General features: G+C 35.4%; 3 protein-coding genes across 3 annotated transcripts; 2 read left to right on the forward strand and 1 right to left on the reverse strand.

The window, feature by feature from the left end:
• Window positions 1-1,564: 1,564 nt before the first annotated feature.
• On the reverse strand, window positions 1,565-4,422 carry LOC102668152 (translocase of chloroplast 108, chloroplastic). The gene has a single exon (XM_006600295.4). It carries the CDS (start codon window positions 4,365-4,367, stop codon window positions 1,785-1,787), a length of 2,583 nt encoding a protein of 860 aa, XP_006600358.1. The 5' UTR covers window positions 4,368-4,422; the 3' UTR covers window positions 1,565-1,784.
• A 2,808-nt stretch (window positions 4,423-7,230) lies between these two features.
• LOC100786970 (uncharacterized) lies at window positions 7,231-9,879 on the forward strand. Its single transcript, XM_003550240.5, has 3 exons — window positions 7,231-8,605; window positions 8,921-9,133; window positions 9,315-9,879. Exons 1-3 carry the CDS (start codon window positions 7,349-7,351, stop codon window positions 9,456-9,458), a joined length of 1,614 nt encoding a protein of 537 aa, XP_003550288.2. The 5' UTR covers window positions 7,231-7,348; the 3' UTR covers window positions 9,459-9,879.
• Window positions 9,880-11,507: 1,628 nt separating this feature from the next.
• On the forward strand, window positions 11,508-17,180 carry LOC100795961 (uncharacterized). The gene is made up of 12 exons (XM_006600296.4): window positions 11,508-12,026; window positions 12,397-12,580; window positions 12,696-12,764; window positions 12,864-12,962; window positions 13,093-13,172; window positions 13,259-14,090; window positions 14,429-15,123; window positions 15,766-15,850; window positions 15,941-15,992; window positions 16,102-16,151; window positions 16,386-16,433; window positions 16,536-17,180. The coding sequence occupies exons 1-12, from the start codon at window positions 11,782-11,784 to the stop codon at window positions 16,710-16,712; spliced, it is 2,616 nt and encodes an 871-aa protein (XP_006600359.1). The 5' UTR covers window positions 11,508-11,781; the 3' UTR covers window positions 16,713-17,180.
• The last annotated feature ends 840 nt before the right edge of the window (window positions 17,181-18,020 follow it).

Raw genomic sequence — 18,020 nt, forward strand, 5'->3', positions numbered from 1 at the left:
CTATAGTGAAATAGAATGAAAGAATAAAATCACATCAATTAATATCATTTAATTTTGATAATTAAAAAAAATCAATTTATTTTTTAAAGTTCCCTTTGCATTTAATTGTGTTTCGATATGAGATTTATAATAGCCTCACCAAAGCATAAGTGTGCATAACATATCTTTGTTCATAGGTCTTGTGTGTATATATTATTTGCTTGATTATAAGATAGGATATAATATAATTAGAATATTTTTGAGATATGTTTAATCTTCATAAATCTAAAATCAAGTTGTCTATGAGTGGTGAGGATAGTGTCGATCGAACAAATATAATTATAAAATACTTAATCGGGTTGGTCTAATACTAATCGAAAGATCCAAAATACATAGAACAAAAAGAGAGAAGGTTGTTAAAAATAAAAATCTAATTAATGATAAATATTTTAGAAATAATATCATTAAATATGAAATATTAGTTAAAATTTAGTTATATTTTAGTTCATCACGCACAGTTTAGTTTTTTTTTCTTATATTTCAATCTTAAGGAAGTGCATTGGTTATATTATATGTTATTATGCATAATATTACTATTAATTGACTTTATGGTAGGTCTTTATATTTTTTTGTCTTATTATTGTTTTAGTCCATAAAATTGGTGTGTGTCTTTTTTTTAGTCTCTGAAATTTAAAAAGATTTTTTTAGTCTTTGACATGATAAATTGACATTTGTGTCATTTTTTATTATTTTATGACGATTTTTAAATACAAATTCAAGCAATTAAAAAAATAATTTATAACAACTAAAAAGTGCACCGTAGTACATTAATTACCTCAGGAGTTGTCGACTAATTCAAAACAAATCAGTATTATGATTTAATTTAAAAAATCAATCAATTGTTTTGTTAAACTAGTTTTAACAACTTTTAAAATAAGTATATAAATTGGTCTTAGATATCAAAACTAATTTTAAACAAGATTTAACTCCTATTTTAGTATTTGAATTTAGGATATGTATATTTTTTTAGCCCCTAAAATTTAAAACTGTTATTTTCCAGAATTTTGAAATTATTTGTTTTAATCCTTAACGTGATAAATTAATATTTTATGATGATTTTTAGTTCCCATAAATTAATTTTTTATTTTTTAACCGCTTAAATTTACATTTTAAAATTATCACAAAAATATCAAAAAATCACTACAAAATACCATAAAAATATCATAAAATGTCAAATACAACCCCCAAATTCAAATTCAGGGGAAAACACACTCTTTAAACCTTTATTTTTTTATATTCTTTACTTGTTTTTGGTTACATACTCTTTAACTACTACGGACTTTTTTATAACCTATAATATTTGATCTTTTTTTGAGTTTTTTCTCCTTGAAAGAAAAAGTTGTACTAAACACAATTGAAAAAATCTTCGAAATATAAGTAACATTTAATAAATAAAAAATTTCCTAACCAAGTTTTTATGACACTACTGTTTAGGACCACATAAACTCCCTTTAAAAGGCATTACTTTCAGTGGTTAAACATGAAGAAAATGCTAATTGAAATTATGGTTTAACTAAGAAAATGCTAAGAGGAAAATCTTTCAGTATTGATGGTCTGAAGAGGAAAAGCAGCAATAAAGCTACTATGAAAGTATGAACATAAAGATTTCTTGCAATGCTAACAGTCTGATCCTGAAGATCGTTGTTACAGCCATGACTCCCGATAATTGACATCACGAAAAAGCTGAAATGTGAATTCAACTATCATATTTCACATATTCATTATTTGTGAAGTGAACATCTAGGTCAATTCCAATTGGCAGAAAATTTTAGATGAGCAGGAGACTTCAACAATGAAGAAAATAGATGGCACAGAGGCTGGGGATGGTCCTGGAAGAAACAATTCTTCCAATTATCAAAAAGAGTTTGAGATCCTGAAATAGAAGACACTTCAGATACGATCTTCAGAGAGAAACACAAAGCTAATAATTGGCTTCTCCATCTAAGTCCATTGGGAAGCACACAGTCCCCAAACATATTCTTTCCACACAATGGATGATTCTCAACAAGGGCGACTGGACACATGAAACTTGGACTCAATTGACATAGATTACGTACTGCTTGAGTAATTGATTGTTGAACAAGATAGGATTTTTGAGCAACAAATACTTCATAGCTCAAAGGGGATCCTGATGGTCCATCGAAAGGAACAGAAGCAGCATGTGTCAGAGTAAGAATTGCATGTTGCCATATTGAGGGACCGAGAGAACTTGTGATTGACCTTAATATTGGTAAATCATTTAGATCTCTGGTTTGGGCATCTACTCGATCAACATAGAGAATGACATCTGGTGGAAACTTTTTCATATACCTCTTTACAGATGACAATATCTTTCTGTTGTAAGCTTGCTCCTTTATACAGGACTTGAGACCAGGTGTGTCAAGGATTCTGATCTTGATTCCATCAATAGTTCCAGAAACCTCTTTTACAGAAGTAGTGGCAGGTTCAAATGCATTTGTCACGACCTTCATATCACCAAAAATAGAATTTATGGTTGCACTCTTTCCCACCCCACTTCTCCCAAGAAGCAGAATGTTCAAAGAAAAGTCCAAATCATCTTGACAATTTTCTTCAAGCTTCTTTGCTGATGTTTTTGCTGATTTAATGATAAATTCCTGATTCAAGCGCCTTTCAATATCTGCGACCAACCTGTATAAAACTTTTGAAACCAAGGAATCTTCAAGAGATAAGCTTATTCGCAGGACAAGCCTCAAGAATTTCACACTTATGGCCTGTATATTCTGTATTTTCCCCTTTTCCTTCTCAGTTATGTTGTGCTGGAAACCAGCTCGAGCATCGTAATATGGTAACTGTAAGGAACTGAAAGTAGCTGGATCTTCAAGACAGATAACACTGGATTCATCAGCAGAGGTGACTGTACCTGAGCTGCCATCTGATTCATCATCACTATCAGCATAAATGAATTGGCCTTTTGCATCATCCCTAGTTGGTAAGTTCATTGATCCATGTGAAATCCTGATGGTCTGTTTTTCTTGAGAGTCCTTTCCAGAACCTTTTGAACCCAGAAGAATAGAGAAAGCTGAAATTTGTTCCCTGAACTGCTCAAGGGCAACTGTTGTCAACCCTTCCACATCCCCATCTGAAGCAGAACCTTCTCTGTCTGATTCTTGGCTAGCCGTGTTTAACTCAACAGTAGTCTCTTCTTTTGCAGCGAATCCCACTTTAAGTGCTTCCACATGTTCCGCTGAATGGTAATCAGAAAACAATTCATCTTCTAGACTAACACCTAGACTCGTTTCAGACAAATCCTTTTCCAAATAACATTCTTGAAGATGCGTGGGGTCAAGAACTTCACAAGACTCAACACTATGAATTATGTTACTTTCATAAGCATCATGATTGGATTCAAAACCAGCAGAAGAATCACACAATTCAGCATTTGAGTCTACTACAGATCTAGTTATACTTACCAGATTCTCACATCCCTTTACTTGATCATCGGCAACACCTCCACTTCCATTAGCTTCAGTGGTTTGAGTCGCTGCACTATACTGAACATTTTCAGCAGATTCAGGTTCACATGTGATGCAATGTACTTGGGAGTTGTGTTCTGGTAGGTCATGAACACTCATATGATGTTCCTGTAATATGCTGTTGCTGCAATCCTCAAGACTGGACTTCAATAAGCCGGTGTCACCAACAACAATTGAAGCTCCTCCATCCAACTTCCCTTGCATTGTGGTATCAGTCTCAACCAGCTCAACACTCTCCAGTTCATTGAGTACCACTCTTGGCACGCCAAATCCCTCTTCGTTGTTGAAATTGTCCTGTGAATGCTCCGACGTAACATCAGAATCTTTTGCACTAGAGTATTCATGATAAGCAACCCTAATTCCAAGAACCGGGTCCAGAACATGCTCATCCACATCCAATTCCTCGTCACTGCCACTGAAAAATGCGAAATCATTTGCAAGCAGTGATTGACTAACAGGTAACAAGTTCGTAAAAGTCGACGCCTCGTGATTTTCTTCTTCTGAGTCCAGCATCTTAATTCTGGGCGCACCTTCCTCTTCTCCTTCTTCTTCTTCATTGTCGTCGTCTTCGTCTTCGTCTTCGTCTTCGTCTTCGTCCACTTCATCATTAAAGGTAGACAAATGGGCAAAAGGAGTAACCCGCAAAGGTGCAGCATGCATGGGAGATAGCTGCACACACTCATCATCTTGAAAAAACTCTTCTTCTTCAGATTGAGAAAGAGTATCATTACTTGCAACATCGAGGTCGGAATCATCAGCTTCGAGAGTAAGAGGAGCTCGGATTTGAGGAGGTGCAGACATGAAGAAGAAGCTCTTCGAGTCTGAAGAAGCCATGCGGTGGGAAATGGATAGAGACTTCCGCACACAATTTTCAATTCAAAATTTGGATTTCCCCAACCTATCCTTTCGATGATTCTATTTAAAGACGAAAACAGTTGGGCCAAAACCGAACGACGCGGGAAAGTTGGGGGGGATTGCTTGGGGAACCCAGCATTTTTGCTGGGGCACCCAGCAAATTTCCTAAATGCCGAAAATACCCTTATAAATAGCAGTAGGATTTTTTTATTTCTGCAGCGTCATTTTTTTCCCGTAAAATTTCCGTAAGTCTTGCTTCCATTAAGGGCCATTTGGAAGTGTATTTGTTCTCCAATGATGTACGTGCGTTGGTGAGGAGTATACGGTAAATTTTGGTCAATTTTTGTTGCTGGAAAATGAGAGAAGTGCCAAAAAAAGTTGACATACGTACGGATTGCCAATCCTTATAGTTCATATGGATCAGCAATCCGTACGTACGTCAAATTTTTTTTTATACCGGCCTCTTTTTTATACGGATTACAATTTTTTTTTTAGTAAAAAAAACCAAAAATAACAAATTTTTTGCAATGATAAAACAAATGAATTCACATAATATTTTAATGATTAATTTTAATTCATTTATTGCTTAAATTTAGTTATTAATTTTAATTTCCTAATTGGTTAAATTTAGCAATGATAAAATTTAATTTAGTCATTAATCAAAAATATTTTTTTCCAAAAATAATGGGATAATATTAGATATTACAAAAAACTATTATATACAAGTTGCAACAAATTTAGAATCTAACACATGGTAAAACAATTATTATAAGACAACTATTATATAAATAAATTGTTCAGAAGTAATTAAAATGTTCGAAATCCTAAAATGTCTATAAACATGACCAATAAAGCACACGGTTAAGGGTGAGATCAATGAATTCAAAAACGATTTTCATGTCAGCTTTCAAGGATAAAGTTTTGCATAAATGTTTCCATCCAGCTTCAATTTTAAGTGTCTTCTTCCAATGATTGAACATAAGCCGACATTCTGCAACGTTCTCCAAGTGCAAATGAGTTCAGCGTTTGTCTTTAAGAAAATAACACATGCTGTTTGAAACGTCCCGATATTAAGAATAATATTATGTCAACAATTTATGTAAAGAAATTTAAAACTTGAAAAATAAAGAAATGTTGACAACTAAATTAGGAAGTTGGTAATTTCCTGCTCAGTGAAATAAACCTTGAAGGTGACAGAACCCGACACTTGATGGTATAAAGAGTGTCATATTGGAAATGATATGGGCAGATAATTGGTCTTGAATATGGTAAGAAAAAATGCACTCTTACCATAATAATTCAAGGATACAAGATGATCTCTGATCAACTGGTAAAAATCTCGTAGTGTTGTACACCCTGCTACAATGACTAGTTGATCCAAATCTTTGAACGTACTGGACGGTGTACATGACGTTATGATAATTTCCGTCTTTATCAATCAAATGTCGTACACCGTCCAGTACGTCCTTCCACTTGACAGCACATACCTTACCAATTTCACCGAAAATCTACGTGTCGTATCACAAGATAAGGTTGGTTAGTTACACGAAATAACAGAAAAAATCAAATGTTAATTAAATCAAAATAAACATGACCTGGTCCCTGGCGTGAACGGTTTGGAAAAAAAGTCTCTGGTGGAGCCGCGACATTTTGTATCATGTTTGCCAATTCCCTCTATTCCCTGTGCTCTTCAATTGTTAATTCTGACATGATTAACATTCAAGCAATTAACAAGCATTCAAGCACAAAACATAATTAATATTCAAGTAACTATATGTTAATTCTTACTAGGCACATTCATACGAAGTTGTTCCAGTTCCTCATTGAAGCTGGTCCAACATGATGATGACGCACGAGAGCGTAACATTCTGAAATATATTTGATAAAATAATATTTTTGTATTTTTGTTCTACTTTTCCTGTTTCTAATCTAATGTTTGTGTTAAAAAATTAATATAATCTAATATAAATTGTAATCTAATCCTCTAACATTTTCTTATTCTAATCTAATGTTTGTGTTAAAAAAAACTAATCTAATATAATCTAAATTGTAATCTAATCCTACTAACATTTCTCAGATAAACTGAATAATAAATAAATCATTCATAAAATCAATAACAGACAAACTAAAATCAATATAAATATCCTTCATTTTTCCTATTTTTGTTCTAATAAAAAACCTTTTTAAAAATAAAATAAAAAATATTTTTTTTTATATAAAGTCATATGGATTGGCAATTCATATGAAAAAATGTTTTTTTTATAAAAAAAAAAGCCATACGGATTGCCAATTCGTATGACCTTTTCACAAAATAAGCACGGAACAAACATAGAATCATAGAACAAGACGCCCAACAATACACAAAACACAAAACAAGCAGCAATGGTGCAAACAAAAACACAAAACAATACACAATACAAAACAAGGCAGAACACGAACCACAGAAGGAAGAAGATTCACTAACCTCAACAGGAGAATAAGACGCCGCAACAACGAGGAAATGAAGAGGAGGCAGTGAAGAGGAGGCCGCAACTGACAGTGGAGAGACCGCCGGAGAAGATGAGGCAGTGCAAAAATGAAGCCACGAAACGGAGAGGGACCGTTCTCTTGGAGGAAGAACAAGAAGCATTCTCTCGAGGAAGGAAGAAGAAGAAATTTCATAAATGCATAGTGACTCGTATGGATGAGTCACCGTGCTACTTTTATATTAAAGGATGAAGGACATTTTCGCCCTTTCATCCAGGTTGCTGGGTGCCCAGCAAAAATGCTGGGTGCCCCAAGCAACTGCCAAAGTTGGGCCAGAACAAGACCAAGCCTAGTCCCAGGAACGATGATTACGCTGAATTCTTCAAATGTGTAAACTGAAACGGAACGAAAGTTCAGCTCCTTCTTCTTCTCATGGAGGAAACTAACCTAAGCAACACGCATCCACACTGATTCCAAACCGAACAGAGGTTCCAATGGCGAGTGCGCATTACACTCTTTCCTCTGTTCTCGCGCCTCAAGCTACCGGACGAACCACTCTTCGTATTCCAATTTCTTCAAAACGCCACAGGAAAAACCATTTGCGACCCAAAATTCTGAAAATCCTTACTAAACCTTACCCACTCACCCTTCCTCTTCTACCATCACCACCGCCGCCGCCACACCCTATCGTCTTGCCTCAAGAAAACAACAACCTCTGTGTCGAGCTTCCCGCCGAAGAGACGCTCGCCGGAGAACCAGATAAATTGGAAGAGTTACAAGTCTCGGAGGGCACCACGAAGGACAATGGTGTTTTCCAGAACGTTTCTGCCGTGGATATATTGAAATACGGCGGTATGTATTTTCTTGGGTTTTTTGTGTTGCAGACGATTTACACCGTTTGGATTGTGGGGATTTTCAAATTCAACCAGAAGGATAGGGATTTGGAGATAGATAGGGATGAGAAAACTGTGTCATGGCCTGTTCATGGTGCTAGCAATGTTTTTCTTTCTGAGGAACAAGTTTTAATGGATAAGAAAATCGAGGAAATTAAGTTAATGGCCAGAGAAGCGCGGCGAATTGAATCGGAGAAGAAAGGTAAAGAGGATGAGGATGAGGATTTTGAAGTGGATGATGATGATGACGACGAAGGTGCTGTTTCTAGTAATAGACTTGGTATTGAGAAAGAGATTGGTGAGCGATTGTTAAAGGTGCAGAATAGGATTAATGGTAGTGCTAAGGATATTTCAGCAGCGTTACAGATTAATTCTCGTGGGAATTCTGCAGCTGGAGTGGATAGGGGTGTCAATAAGAATGTGAAGAATAAGGGAAATGAGGCATTGGTGTTCAAGAAGAAGTTTAAATTCAAAAGCCCTTCTACTAAGGATACAAAGACTCCCAAGGGCTTTCCAGGGAACCGAGATTGGAAAGAATCTAAGGCAACGAAGAGGGGTTCAGAAAGTAAGAAAGCAGCTCAAGATCATGGAAGTGATGATGTTTCTGATCATGCACAAATGTTACATGAAGATAAACGAGCCAATCAGCCGGAGCTTGTGACGCAGAAGAGTGTTTCTAGTGTTCCTTCGGAAGAAGGAGGAAAAGTTGTTGATGACAAGTCCAAGGTGATGCAAGACAGTATAAACGGCAATTCAAGGCATGAATTGGCTAAAAAAAATTCACAAGCTAACAGAGTCAAAGTTAAGCAAGCGAATACTAAAACTGATGTGTGGTGGCTGAACCTCCATTATGTTTTTGTAAGTGCAAGAAAGTTCTTTTTGTTTACTTGTTTCTCGGTTGGATAATGTCTACCCATTACTGCACCACCATGAATCTTCAAAAACTCGCCATTCTTAAAAGCAATGAAAGCTTTAATTTTTTCTTGTTGTATTAAGTATATACTATAATTTAATCCTTAAAAACTTTGACAAAGCCAATGTCCTGCATTGTAGGACACAAATACACTGGTACGTCTGTTGTAAGTTAGCTTGAACCATCATTTAGTTATTATACATGTCCCTGTGTGTATCCAGTTACATCTGATCATAAAGTCACTCTCTATATTTGTGAAGGTCATTCTCATGCAAAGAGATTCCGAGGAAGGATTAGAAGGTCTATATTATGGCCTAAAGTTCACCTCTAAGGAACAGGAACAAAGTGATGATGATTCCTATACAGTTGCTTTTGAGGATCATGCTGATGCCAACAACTTCTGTTTTCTATTAAAATCCTTTTTTGAAGATTTGGGGTCTTTTAGTGCTTATGCAGTTCCAATGCCAATACAAGTAAGAATCTTATATGCCCTAACATAGAACTGAAATGTCTCATTGCTACATCTGAACCAGGCATATGAAAATTGGAACTGATCATTTAGTGGCCAATTGTATGAACCTTTAATTAGCTGTGGAGTGTGCAATCATGTTTTATACATTCCTTATCCTAAGGGGCACTTCTAATATTTTGCAGGAACTGAATGAAGAAATAATATCACGTGCCAAGAAAGTGGTAGTTGTGAAAAAGAGGCAGCTTCAACTCTATGCTGGGCAACCACTTGCTGATGTTGAAATGCACTTGCGCTCTATAATAGAGCAAGATCAAATTGCACCATAATCACATTTATATGACCGTTACTTTATCAAGTCCTACAATAAATGTCCATGATGAAGTCTTGAAGAAACGGCAACTCTACCACAATTGGTGGTCATGGTATATGGGGACACTTAGTGAAAATTTGTAGTGTTTCACTTCCATCAAAATCAAAAGTTGGAGTTGATGGAGCCGATTGCTGGGCACACAGGTGAAGAATGCTTTTTAGTGACTGAATCTTGGTCTATCTTTTGAAAAAATTTCCTAGTATTTTTTCAATGCACGGTATTCCAAAGGGAAGTGCCCGTGCTAGAGCCACTAGATACTTTTATCATTTAGAAGTCCTATTGGTTATTGTGAGTAGGTGAGGGGGCAGGATATGTGGGGAAATTAGTTGTAATGTAAATTCTGAAATTTTGAAAATCAATTCAAATTGCAAGAATAATAAATTTGATCTACAGGGCAGTGCGAGCTTGAAATAATAATGATATTTCCAGCTCGGAATATGAGAGGCCAAGTTTTCCGAATTCCAATTGATCTTAAGTTGTCCAAAAATTATGGCAACAAGATAAATGGAATATACTGCATCAAACTAGAAGAAATTTTCATTCCAGCATTACTCCTCATGCAGAATCATGAATGTTTGTTTCTACACTTACATCTAAATTTCTGAACTCTGCTCAAGTATGAGTCGTATGAAAATATAGATTGGGGGTGCTTAAACAAAGCTCCTTGTGCAATTTTATGAGCGTTTGTGGTTTTTACACATAAAGCTTTAAGGATTAACAATCTTAAATATTGAAAAAGTAGGAATGGGTGGTAGCTTGGATTGCAGACGCTCTGACACTTGCTTCTGTTCCTTACCCCCATGCATTAAAGATGAAATATTTCGTGCTCCACTAAGGTCGGGCCTAGCAGTGGGGGTTTAAGCAGTCATTGAGCAAGGCCCTATCTGCTTCTTCACACACAAACCGTTTTTCTTGGCATGCTTTCAGCAGCTGCTGCAGTAGCTGTTGAAATGTGAACAATAAGTCAAATTTGGGCCATGCATCATAGAATCATACAACATTACGAATCTACAAAACAGGGTCACAGAAAATGGTAATTGAACCCACACCAAGCCACCAAATGCTTCAGTGGTGGAAGGTTTAAGCATCTTGCTACCACATCCCATAACAGATTTTACACACAAACACTCGGATTATTCATTGTCTTGGTCACCTCCAGCACAACTTTTCCCGTTTACATTATACATTCCCCGAACTCAGAAACCAAACACCCATAATATGTTTGGAGGTGAAGAAAGAAATTAACTAATGACTGTTTTTTCTTGTTTGGTTGGGGAAAGGTATAATAAGAAAATGATAGAAATGTTGACTTTTGCAAAAAAATAAATCAAAATTTCCTTTCTTTTTCACTTTTTCTTTAATTTGAATTTCAAACCTTTTTTTTTTGTTTCCTCATTTTCTTTCTATCATATCAAACATTTTTTCAAAATTTAATACTATTAACAAAGGGGTATAAGTGTAACAGTAAAAGGAAAAAAACAGTATTTCACCACGCAAACATAAATAAATAAATAAAACAATACTATCATAGCTAATAATTCAAATTAGGTGGCAAATCATAAATAATTAATTTATCAGATTTAATATTTTATAATACAATTACAATAGCACGTTTGACAGTCACCTATTCACCTTCATCTACAACACGCTTCAATTAAAATTTATTTATTTCTGTTAAAATAAGTTTTATACTGTTTTAGATTAAGTTTATTTGAAAAATGTAAAAATATGAATAAATAAATTGTTTATTTAATATAAAAAATAAATTTTATAATTTAGATGTTACTAATAAGTATTCAACAACAACTTATAAATATTTATTTATTAAAAAATGACTCCATTATACATTTTTCACACAAAGATAAAAAATATTAGTATTTTTTACTTTTTAATTAATTAGCAAGGATTAAATATGCTTTCTATCTTCTATTTTCTTAATCTAAACTATTTAAAAAATATTTAATTTCTATTTATTTATTACTCTTCTCTCCCATTTAGTCTTCGTTCTGTATACGAAAGTAACGTAAGTTGCAATTGCAAAAAGGTCCAGTGTTCCATTTCGGACAGGGAAAATTAGGAAAATGAACAATACATTATTACAGTGATTCGATTACAACGGAGCGTTGCACTGAATCGGCAAGAAAAAGCCAAACACAATGAATAGAGAGAAGAAGAAGAAGAAGATTATTAATTACAATAAATAAATAAATCGCCGTGCAAATAAAACCGTTGGATCGATCGAGAATGAGAATGAGAATGAGAATGAAAGTGTGCGTTTGATGAGTATGGAGGAACCTCAGTTCCGCGAACATCCCAAAGCCAAAATCGCCACCATTCCGCCGTCGCAGCACTCCGACGGCGCCGCCGCCGAATTGCGCGGTGCCGATTGCAACCTGGCTTCCCTCTGCGAGCATGTCCAAATCGAAGGCTTCAATTCGGGTTCCTTCTCTGATATCGTCGTCAATGCCATGGGTTCCACTTATCACCTCCACCGTCTTATCCTCTCTCGCAGTTCGTATTTCAGGTAAACGATCCTCACTCTCTTCTCTTCTCTTCTGTTTGTTTCACCTGGCGTGCTTCTTCTCTTTCGCTGTTTTCTCTCTTTCTTAGTTGCAGATGGAGCCTGTTAAATTACTTACTAAGTGAGACGTGCGAATTATTCTTCCCTGTATACAGAATTTTGCAATCTTTATCATGCTTAATTTATTCTTTAGGTTTATTTCTATTGTTGTGTGAATTGTTAATCCAGACGCTGTATAATAAACCTATAGTAGTTATACTAAGGATGATTTCTGATTGGTTAAGTCACTGTCAGTACATGTCTATTGAACTCTTTATTTTGTTGGTCTTACAACATTGCTATTATTTATCGTCTCAACACTGATGTGTGTTAGGAACATGCTTCATGGGCCTTGGAAAGAAGCCGGTGCTCCTGTTGTGGCTCTTCATGTTGATGATAAGAATGTTAATGATGAGGCAATTGCAATGGCTTTGGCATATCTATACGGACACCACCCTAAGCTTAATGATAATAATGCTTTTCGTGTTCTTGCTGCTGCTTCCTTTCTTGACCTTCAGGTATGATGTTTACATATTAACCGTTTATATGTTTTATTTTATTAGTTATTGTTAACTTGCTTCTTAAATTTTCCAATGCTTTTTATTTGGTGTATCTATACATCTATCTATGCAGGATTTATGTGGAATTTGTACGGATTTCATTATATCTGAGCTGTGGACTTCAAACTTCTTGGCTTATCAGGTTCAAGGATCCAGATGCTTTTATAGCCCCATTGTCAAATTTAAATAACAATGCATAATTTTATTGGTTAGTTATTGGTGGTGTATGATTGCAAGCTAGGTGTTTGCGGAGAACCAAGACTATGGCATGCATGGGGAGCGTGTTAGAACTGCTTGCTGGGGCTACCTCTGTCAAAGTGGTGGCATGGAATTGAAAGAGGTAATGCGGAAAATAGAAGTGCTGGCTTGCATCTGGTGGTTTTGGGTCTTCTGGTTCTTGATTATATGTTTATTACGAAATCGAGGATTAAGTTAGAATCATTGGATTAAACAACATTTTCTTGTTGCAGGTGCTTCCTAAACTTTCATCTCAAACATTACATGCATTACTGACTTCTAATGATCTGTGGATACTCAATGAAGAGAAACGGTAAGTGGTTCCTGAGTCTTTATTTGGTTTTGTGGTTAACATATTGCTTTTGTAAACTGCATAACACTCTAAAACTTTATATAAAGGTTCGAATTGGCTTTGTACACATTCCTGGCAAAAAGTGCTCATTGCAAGGTTGAACATCCTGCGCATGGAATTTCTGGCACTGAGTCTGCAACCGGTATCCACACTGATTCTGGTAGCTCCAAGGGAAAAATTGTAACTGATAGCTGTACTAGTAACAGGTTGGAAACTGACATGGGGAAAATTGGTCTTAAAACTGATCTAAAGGACCCTAGCACTCCTAGTCTTCTAGTTGAGGTTGCAGATCCAGTGGCAGACTTCAAAGATGGGGGGGTTTCTGTTTCCAATGAACAGGTTCCACAAGCTTCATATGTCAGTTCACCAAACCTGAATCCAAGATATTCTTGTGACATGGAAGGGCCGTCATTGGGTAATTCATTGCCTGATACAGATGAGGTGAGAACATCGTGTTATGTTGAGACACCTCTTGGTGCTGGAGCTACTAGTATGGGAGCCACTGGAGTGGGTATTGAAGGGACATCTGAAGAAGGACCTTTCTACCATTTAGACAACAATAGTTGGTTAGTTAGAGATCAATCAAGATATTGCTTTTCATCGAATTCTTGTAATGAGCTGACATCCAATGATTGGGGAAGATATGGAACTCCTTTATTTTCATGGAATGGCCAGGTTGTTGGCAGAAGACAGCTTAAATCTCACCCCAGAGGAAACTTCAGAGGTCATGGAGATGAATATGACGCATTTTTCAATATATTTGAAGGGGGGTCCCTTTTATATTGCAATATGTCTTTTGATGCACTTCTAAATGTCAGAAAGCAACTTGAAGAATTAGGTTTCCCTTGCAAAGCTGTAAATGACGGTCTTTGGCTGCAGGTTGGACTTAGATTAATTTGTTGTTTAAATTTAGTATTGCATTTGCCATATCAAAAAATGCTTATATAATTTCAAAGTTATATTTTTCATTATGCCTCTGAAGTAACCAAGTTTAACAAGTTATAATTTTTGTTTTGCCTCTAAAACAAACCCAATATCTGGCTCAAAAAAAAAAAACTTCTATCCCTGAAATATTTAAATATATTAATTATTACAATCTCAATCTTTGCAAATCAATCATTCAATATATAAGTCATTGAACTTGGTATAGAAATTATTGGTTATGAAATGTTGTTGACATTATTGTTTTGGTGTTTTAATCTTCATTCCTTTTGTAGATGCTTCTTAGTCAGAGGGTACAAGAAATTGCTGCTGATACATGCAAAGTTTGCTCCCTCATGAACATGGCCTGCACTTGTCAGAAGCAATTTGCATTTTCACATGGAGCTTCTACCTCCGGATCTTACGTGCAAGAACACAATCAGAACATTATGCCTGGCAATGTGGGAAATATATATGTTGCTGAATCTTCTGCAGGCGAAAGAAATGGCCTTTTTAGACCTGTACGAGTACATGTTAGAGGTGCTATTGATGGGCTTGCAGGTATTGGCCGTGGAACTACATTTGTTCCAGCATCTGCTTCACCTCCTACACGTTTTGTCTTTTCTCGTGTACCATTTGGAGTTGGCAACAGAAACTATCCTCAGTCTGCGGCCAATGATGATTCAGAGGCACGTGCTGACCCAAATGGAGACCTGGCTGGAGATGGGTTGACAGCTTTAGTTGGGCTAAGCCTGGGAGGGAGTAATGGAACTAATGTACATACAGAGCTAACACAAAGGGGGTATGAAATGGGCTTGCAAAGCAGCATGTCTGGAACTACCGCTGGAGGTGCAAGTACTGGTGGCATTCCCATGCAGATGTTAGAGACACCGGAACATACCATTGGTATAGAATGGGATAATGTCAACAGTACTTCCATATCATTGGATTTGAAAGCACCTTTAAGCCATTTTCCCCCTTTTCGCTTTGGGTAAGTTAACCTCTTTGCAACTATTGGCAATTTTTAACATAAATAGGGTATATTGATAGTTGTCATATGGGCTGGGTTTTGTGCCACAATTTGCATATTCACAATATTAGAATCTTTAATATTAACACATCTTTTTTTCTCTTTTATTTTTCCTTGGGATGATTTTCTTCTGATACTTTCATTACCAGAACCTGGTTGTTGATGCTATTTTGCAGGATTTTTAAGACTTTCTTAAACCTCATATGCATCAAATATTCATATACTTGTATTGTTTGTGTGCCATCTTCCTCTACTTTTCTTCCCTTCTTTCTTCTCCTTGTTTCCTTTCAATTGTGTTTCTTTTTTATATAATTCTTCTCTCTTTCAGATATATGTGTCTAATATTTTATGATCAATGTTGTTTCCTGAATCCATGGAAGGTGTCTTGCAATGCAATCTGGGTGTGATTTTAGGAGGACCTCTTGCAGTTTCTATTATTTCTTGTATTTCTGTTTTCAGTTGCTTTGTCATATAACTCATACATTTTGTCTTGCCCCTGCTGCTTCTGTTTGTGTTTTTCTATCTTCGGGGTTCCCAAATTCTTGGGGCACTAAGCTTCATCAATATATTTAAATGTTCTGTAAATTTGTACTGGTTTTGTAGTGTACGTTTCGAGGATGTGCATAGGCTTGGTGAGGGCCAGGTTAAGCATTCCCCAGAAGTTTTCTATGCTGGTTCTTTGTGGAAGGTACATGGACTTCAATTCATCATTATATTCATTTATGATGATTTTTGCATCTCCTGTTATGAATAGAATTTTATTTTTTTTAATCACCAGGTCAGTGTACAAGCTTTTAATGATGAAGACCCCCAAGGGCGGCGAACCCTTGGTAATGTTTTAATACATGAAATTCCCACCTTTGGGATGTGAATTAAGATTTATTAAATAAAGAAAATCTTTTTTGTCTGTCTGGAAACTTATTTTTAATGCTAATGCAGGGTTGTTTCTTCACCGTCGGAAGGCAGAGATAACTGATATACATAGAAAGGTTAGCTGGACTGTTTTCGTATTTGAATGAGTTGGGGCCTAAAGATAATTTGGAATTAGATTATGCTATTAAGTTTGAAATTCTTTATTTCATTAATATTAATATAGAGTAATGCCTTTAGTAGTAGTACAGCGCCTTTTTTATAGACAGCTGATTGCAGTGATTACCTTCGTACATATAGATGGTCAATTAGATGTTAGCTTTGATTTCTATATCTATGAAATGTATTATCAGGTGCATATGTATGTTGACTCGCGTGAAAAGGTGACTGCACGCTACCAGGTAATATCAGCAATGGATTACAGCATTATTAATATTTGGTGTTTCATGATGTTCTATCATTTTGATTAATAATTTTGGGATCGTTCTGTTTTTAACATTTAGTTGACTGTTCCATCGAAGAGGGAAATGACGGTGTTTGGAAGCTTTAAACAAACAGGCACTCTTCTACCTAAAGCTCCTAAGGGATGGGGATGGCGAACTGCTCTGCTATTTGATGAGCTTGCTGATCTTCTCCAAAACGGTGCCCTAAGGGTCATTGCTGTAGTGCAGCTTGTTTAAAATTAAACGGTTAAAACATTAAGTTTTGCACACCATGGCTGAACATGCTGATGATTTGAGAAAGTAAAATTACTAGTCAGTTTTTTTCTTTTGTAAAACATAAACTTTCTTTCTTTTGTCCAGTCTTGGGGGATGGACGATGGTGAAAGCCTCATTGTACATGATAAAAAATGAGAATTATGAAACTGCATGCTATTGTATGAATAGTATGGGATCAGTAATTCAGTTTACTATACACCATTTAGTCTGGCTTTCTCCATTGTATAAGCAAGATGTCAGCATCATGATGTATACACATTATAGATGTCTTTCTTTTTTTGTGTAACGTTTATCTTTTTTTGTTTTCAGACTAATCATTGTCTGAAAATAATCCCTAAACCATGACGTTTCTACATACGTTAGCGTCTAGGGTTACGTTTAGTCAGAAGTCGGTACTGTTGACTTGGAAATGGAGGACTATTTTTATCAGTGTGACCTGCTTATCTTTAAATTCTTCCAATTATAGGTCATGTGAACCCGAAATGGACGAATGGTAACCTTTTTATTCTGAATGAGAACTGAGAACTTTAGTTGTTCGTCAAGATGATTGATTTCAATTATGTGAAGGGTGGAAGTGGAATTTGAGATTCTTGAACATCACTTTACTCTTCCTTTAGCTTTTAATTTTCAAGCTTTCGCAAGTTTAAAATAAATTGGTTAAAATATAAATTTGGGAGGGCGAGCCCTGGTGTAGCGGTAAAGTTGTGCCTTGGTGACTTGTTGGTCATGGGTTCAAATCCGGAAACAGCCTCTACGAAGTTTTTTAAAATATAAATTTGATTTCTGTGCAATATTTTTTAGATTTGATTTTTATATGAAAATCCCTAAACCAATTTTTTTTGTATGAAAATATTGTCAATAATCTTTATGTATAATTTTTTTATTTCTTAGATTATTTGTTTTTTACTCTAAAGCAAAATACTCACTTTAGAAGAGTTGAATCTTTTTTTTATGGTAAAAAAAGTAAAAATAAAAATTAACCCTTAAATCTTTTTTTATTTCTTTATGTAGGAGTAAAAGTAATAAATATTAACCCTTAAATCTTATTATACAAGGTAAAAATTAAAATACTCAAGTTATGTGAATTTTTTTAATAAGTCGTCTGTTTTTTTTTTTTAAACGGTAGTCTGACTTTAAAAACACTTTGATTATCCATATATATATTTTTGGTATTAAGATCATCCATATATGATTGTGTAATTTAAATTTATTTATTTATTTTAGTTTCTTATAAAAAAACATTTATGATGTGTAGATTACACAAACTAA

Source organism: Glycine max, chromosome 17, assembly GCF_000004515.6.
Source record: "Glycine max cultivar Williams 82 chromosome 17, Glycine_max_v4.0, whole genome shotgun sequence".
NCBI classification, from domain to species: domain Eukaryota; kingdom Viridiplantae; phylum Streptophyta; class Magnoliopsida; order Fabales; family Fabaceae; genus Glycine; species Glycine max.

What these genes read in the sequence shown, in the direction of transcription:
- LOC102668152 (XM_006600295.4), bottom strand. Translation starts at nt 4,367, where the DNA reads ATGGCTTCTTCAGACTCGAAGAGCTTCTTCTTCATGTCTGCACCTCCT.
- LOC100786970 (XM_003550240.5), top strand. Translation starts at nt 7,349, where the DNA reads ATGGCGAGTGCGCATTACACTCTTTCCTCTGTTCTCGCGCCTCAAGCT. An exon ending in TGAACCTCCATTATGTTTTT is followed by an intron (nt 8,606 to 8,920) that starts GTAAGTGCAAGA and finishes ATATTTGTGAAG; the next exon opens with GTCATTCTCATGCAAAGAGA. An exon ending in CAGTTCCAATGCCAATACAA is followed by an intron (nt 9,134 to 9,314) that starts GTAAGAATCTTA and finishes AATATTTTGCAG; the next exon opens with GAACTGAATGAAGAAATAAT.
- LOC100795961 (XM_006600296.4), top strand. Translation starts at nt 11,782, where the DNA reads ATGAGTATGGAGGAACCTCAGTTCCGCGAACATCCCAAAGCCAAAATC. An exon ending in ATACTCAATGAAGAGAAACG is followed by an intron (nt 13,173 to 13,258) that starts GTAAGTGGTTCC and finishes CTTTATATAAAG; the next exon opens with GTTCGAATTGGCTTTGTACA. An exon ending in TTTCCCCCTTTTCGCTTTGG is followed by an intron (nt 15,124 to 15,765) that starts GTAAGTTAACCT and finishes CTGGTTTTGTAG; the next exon opens with TGTACGTTTCGAGGATGTGC.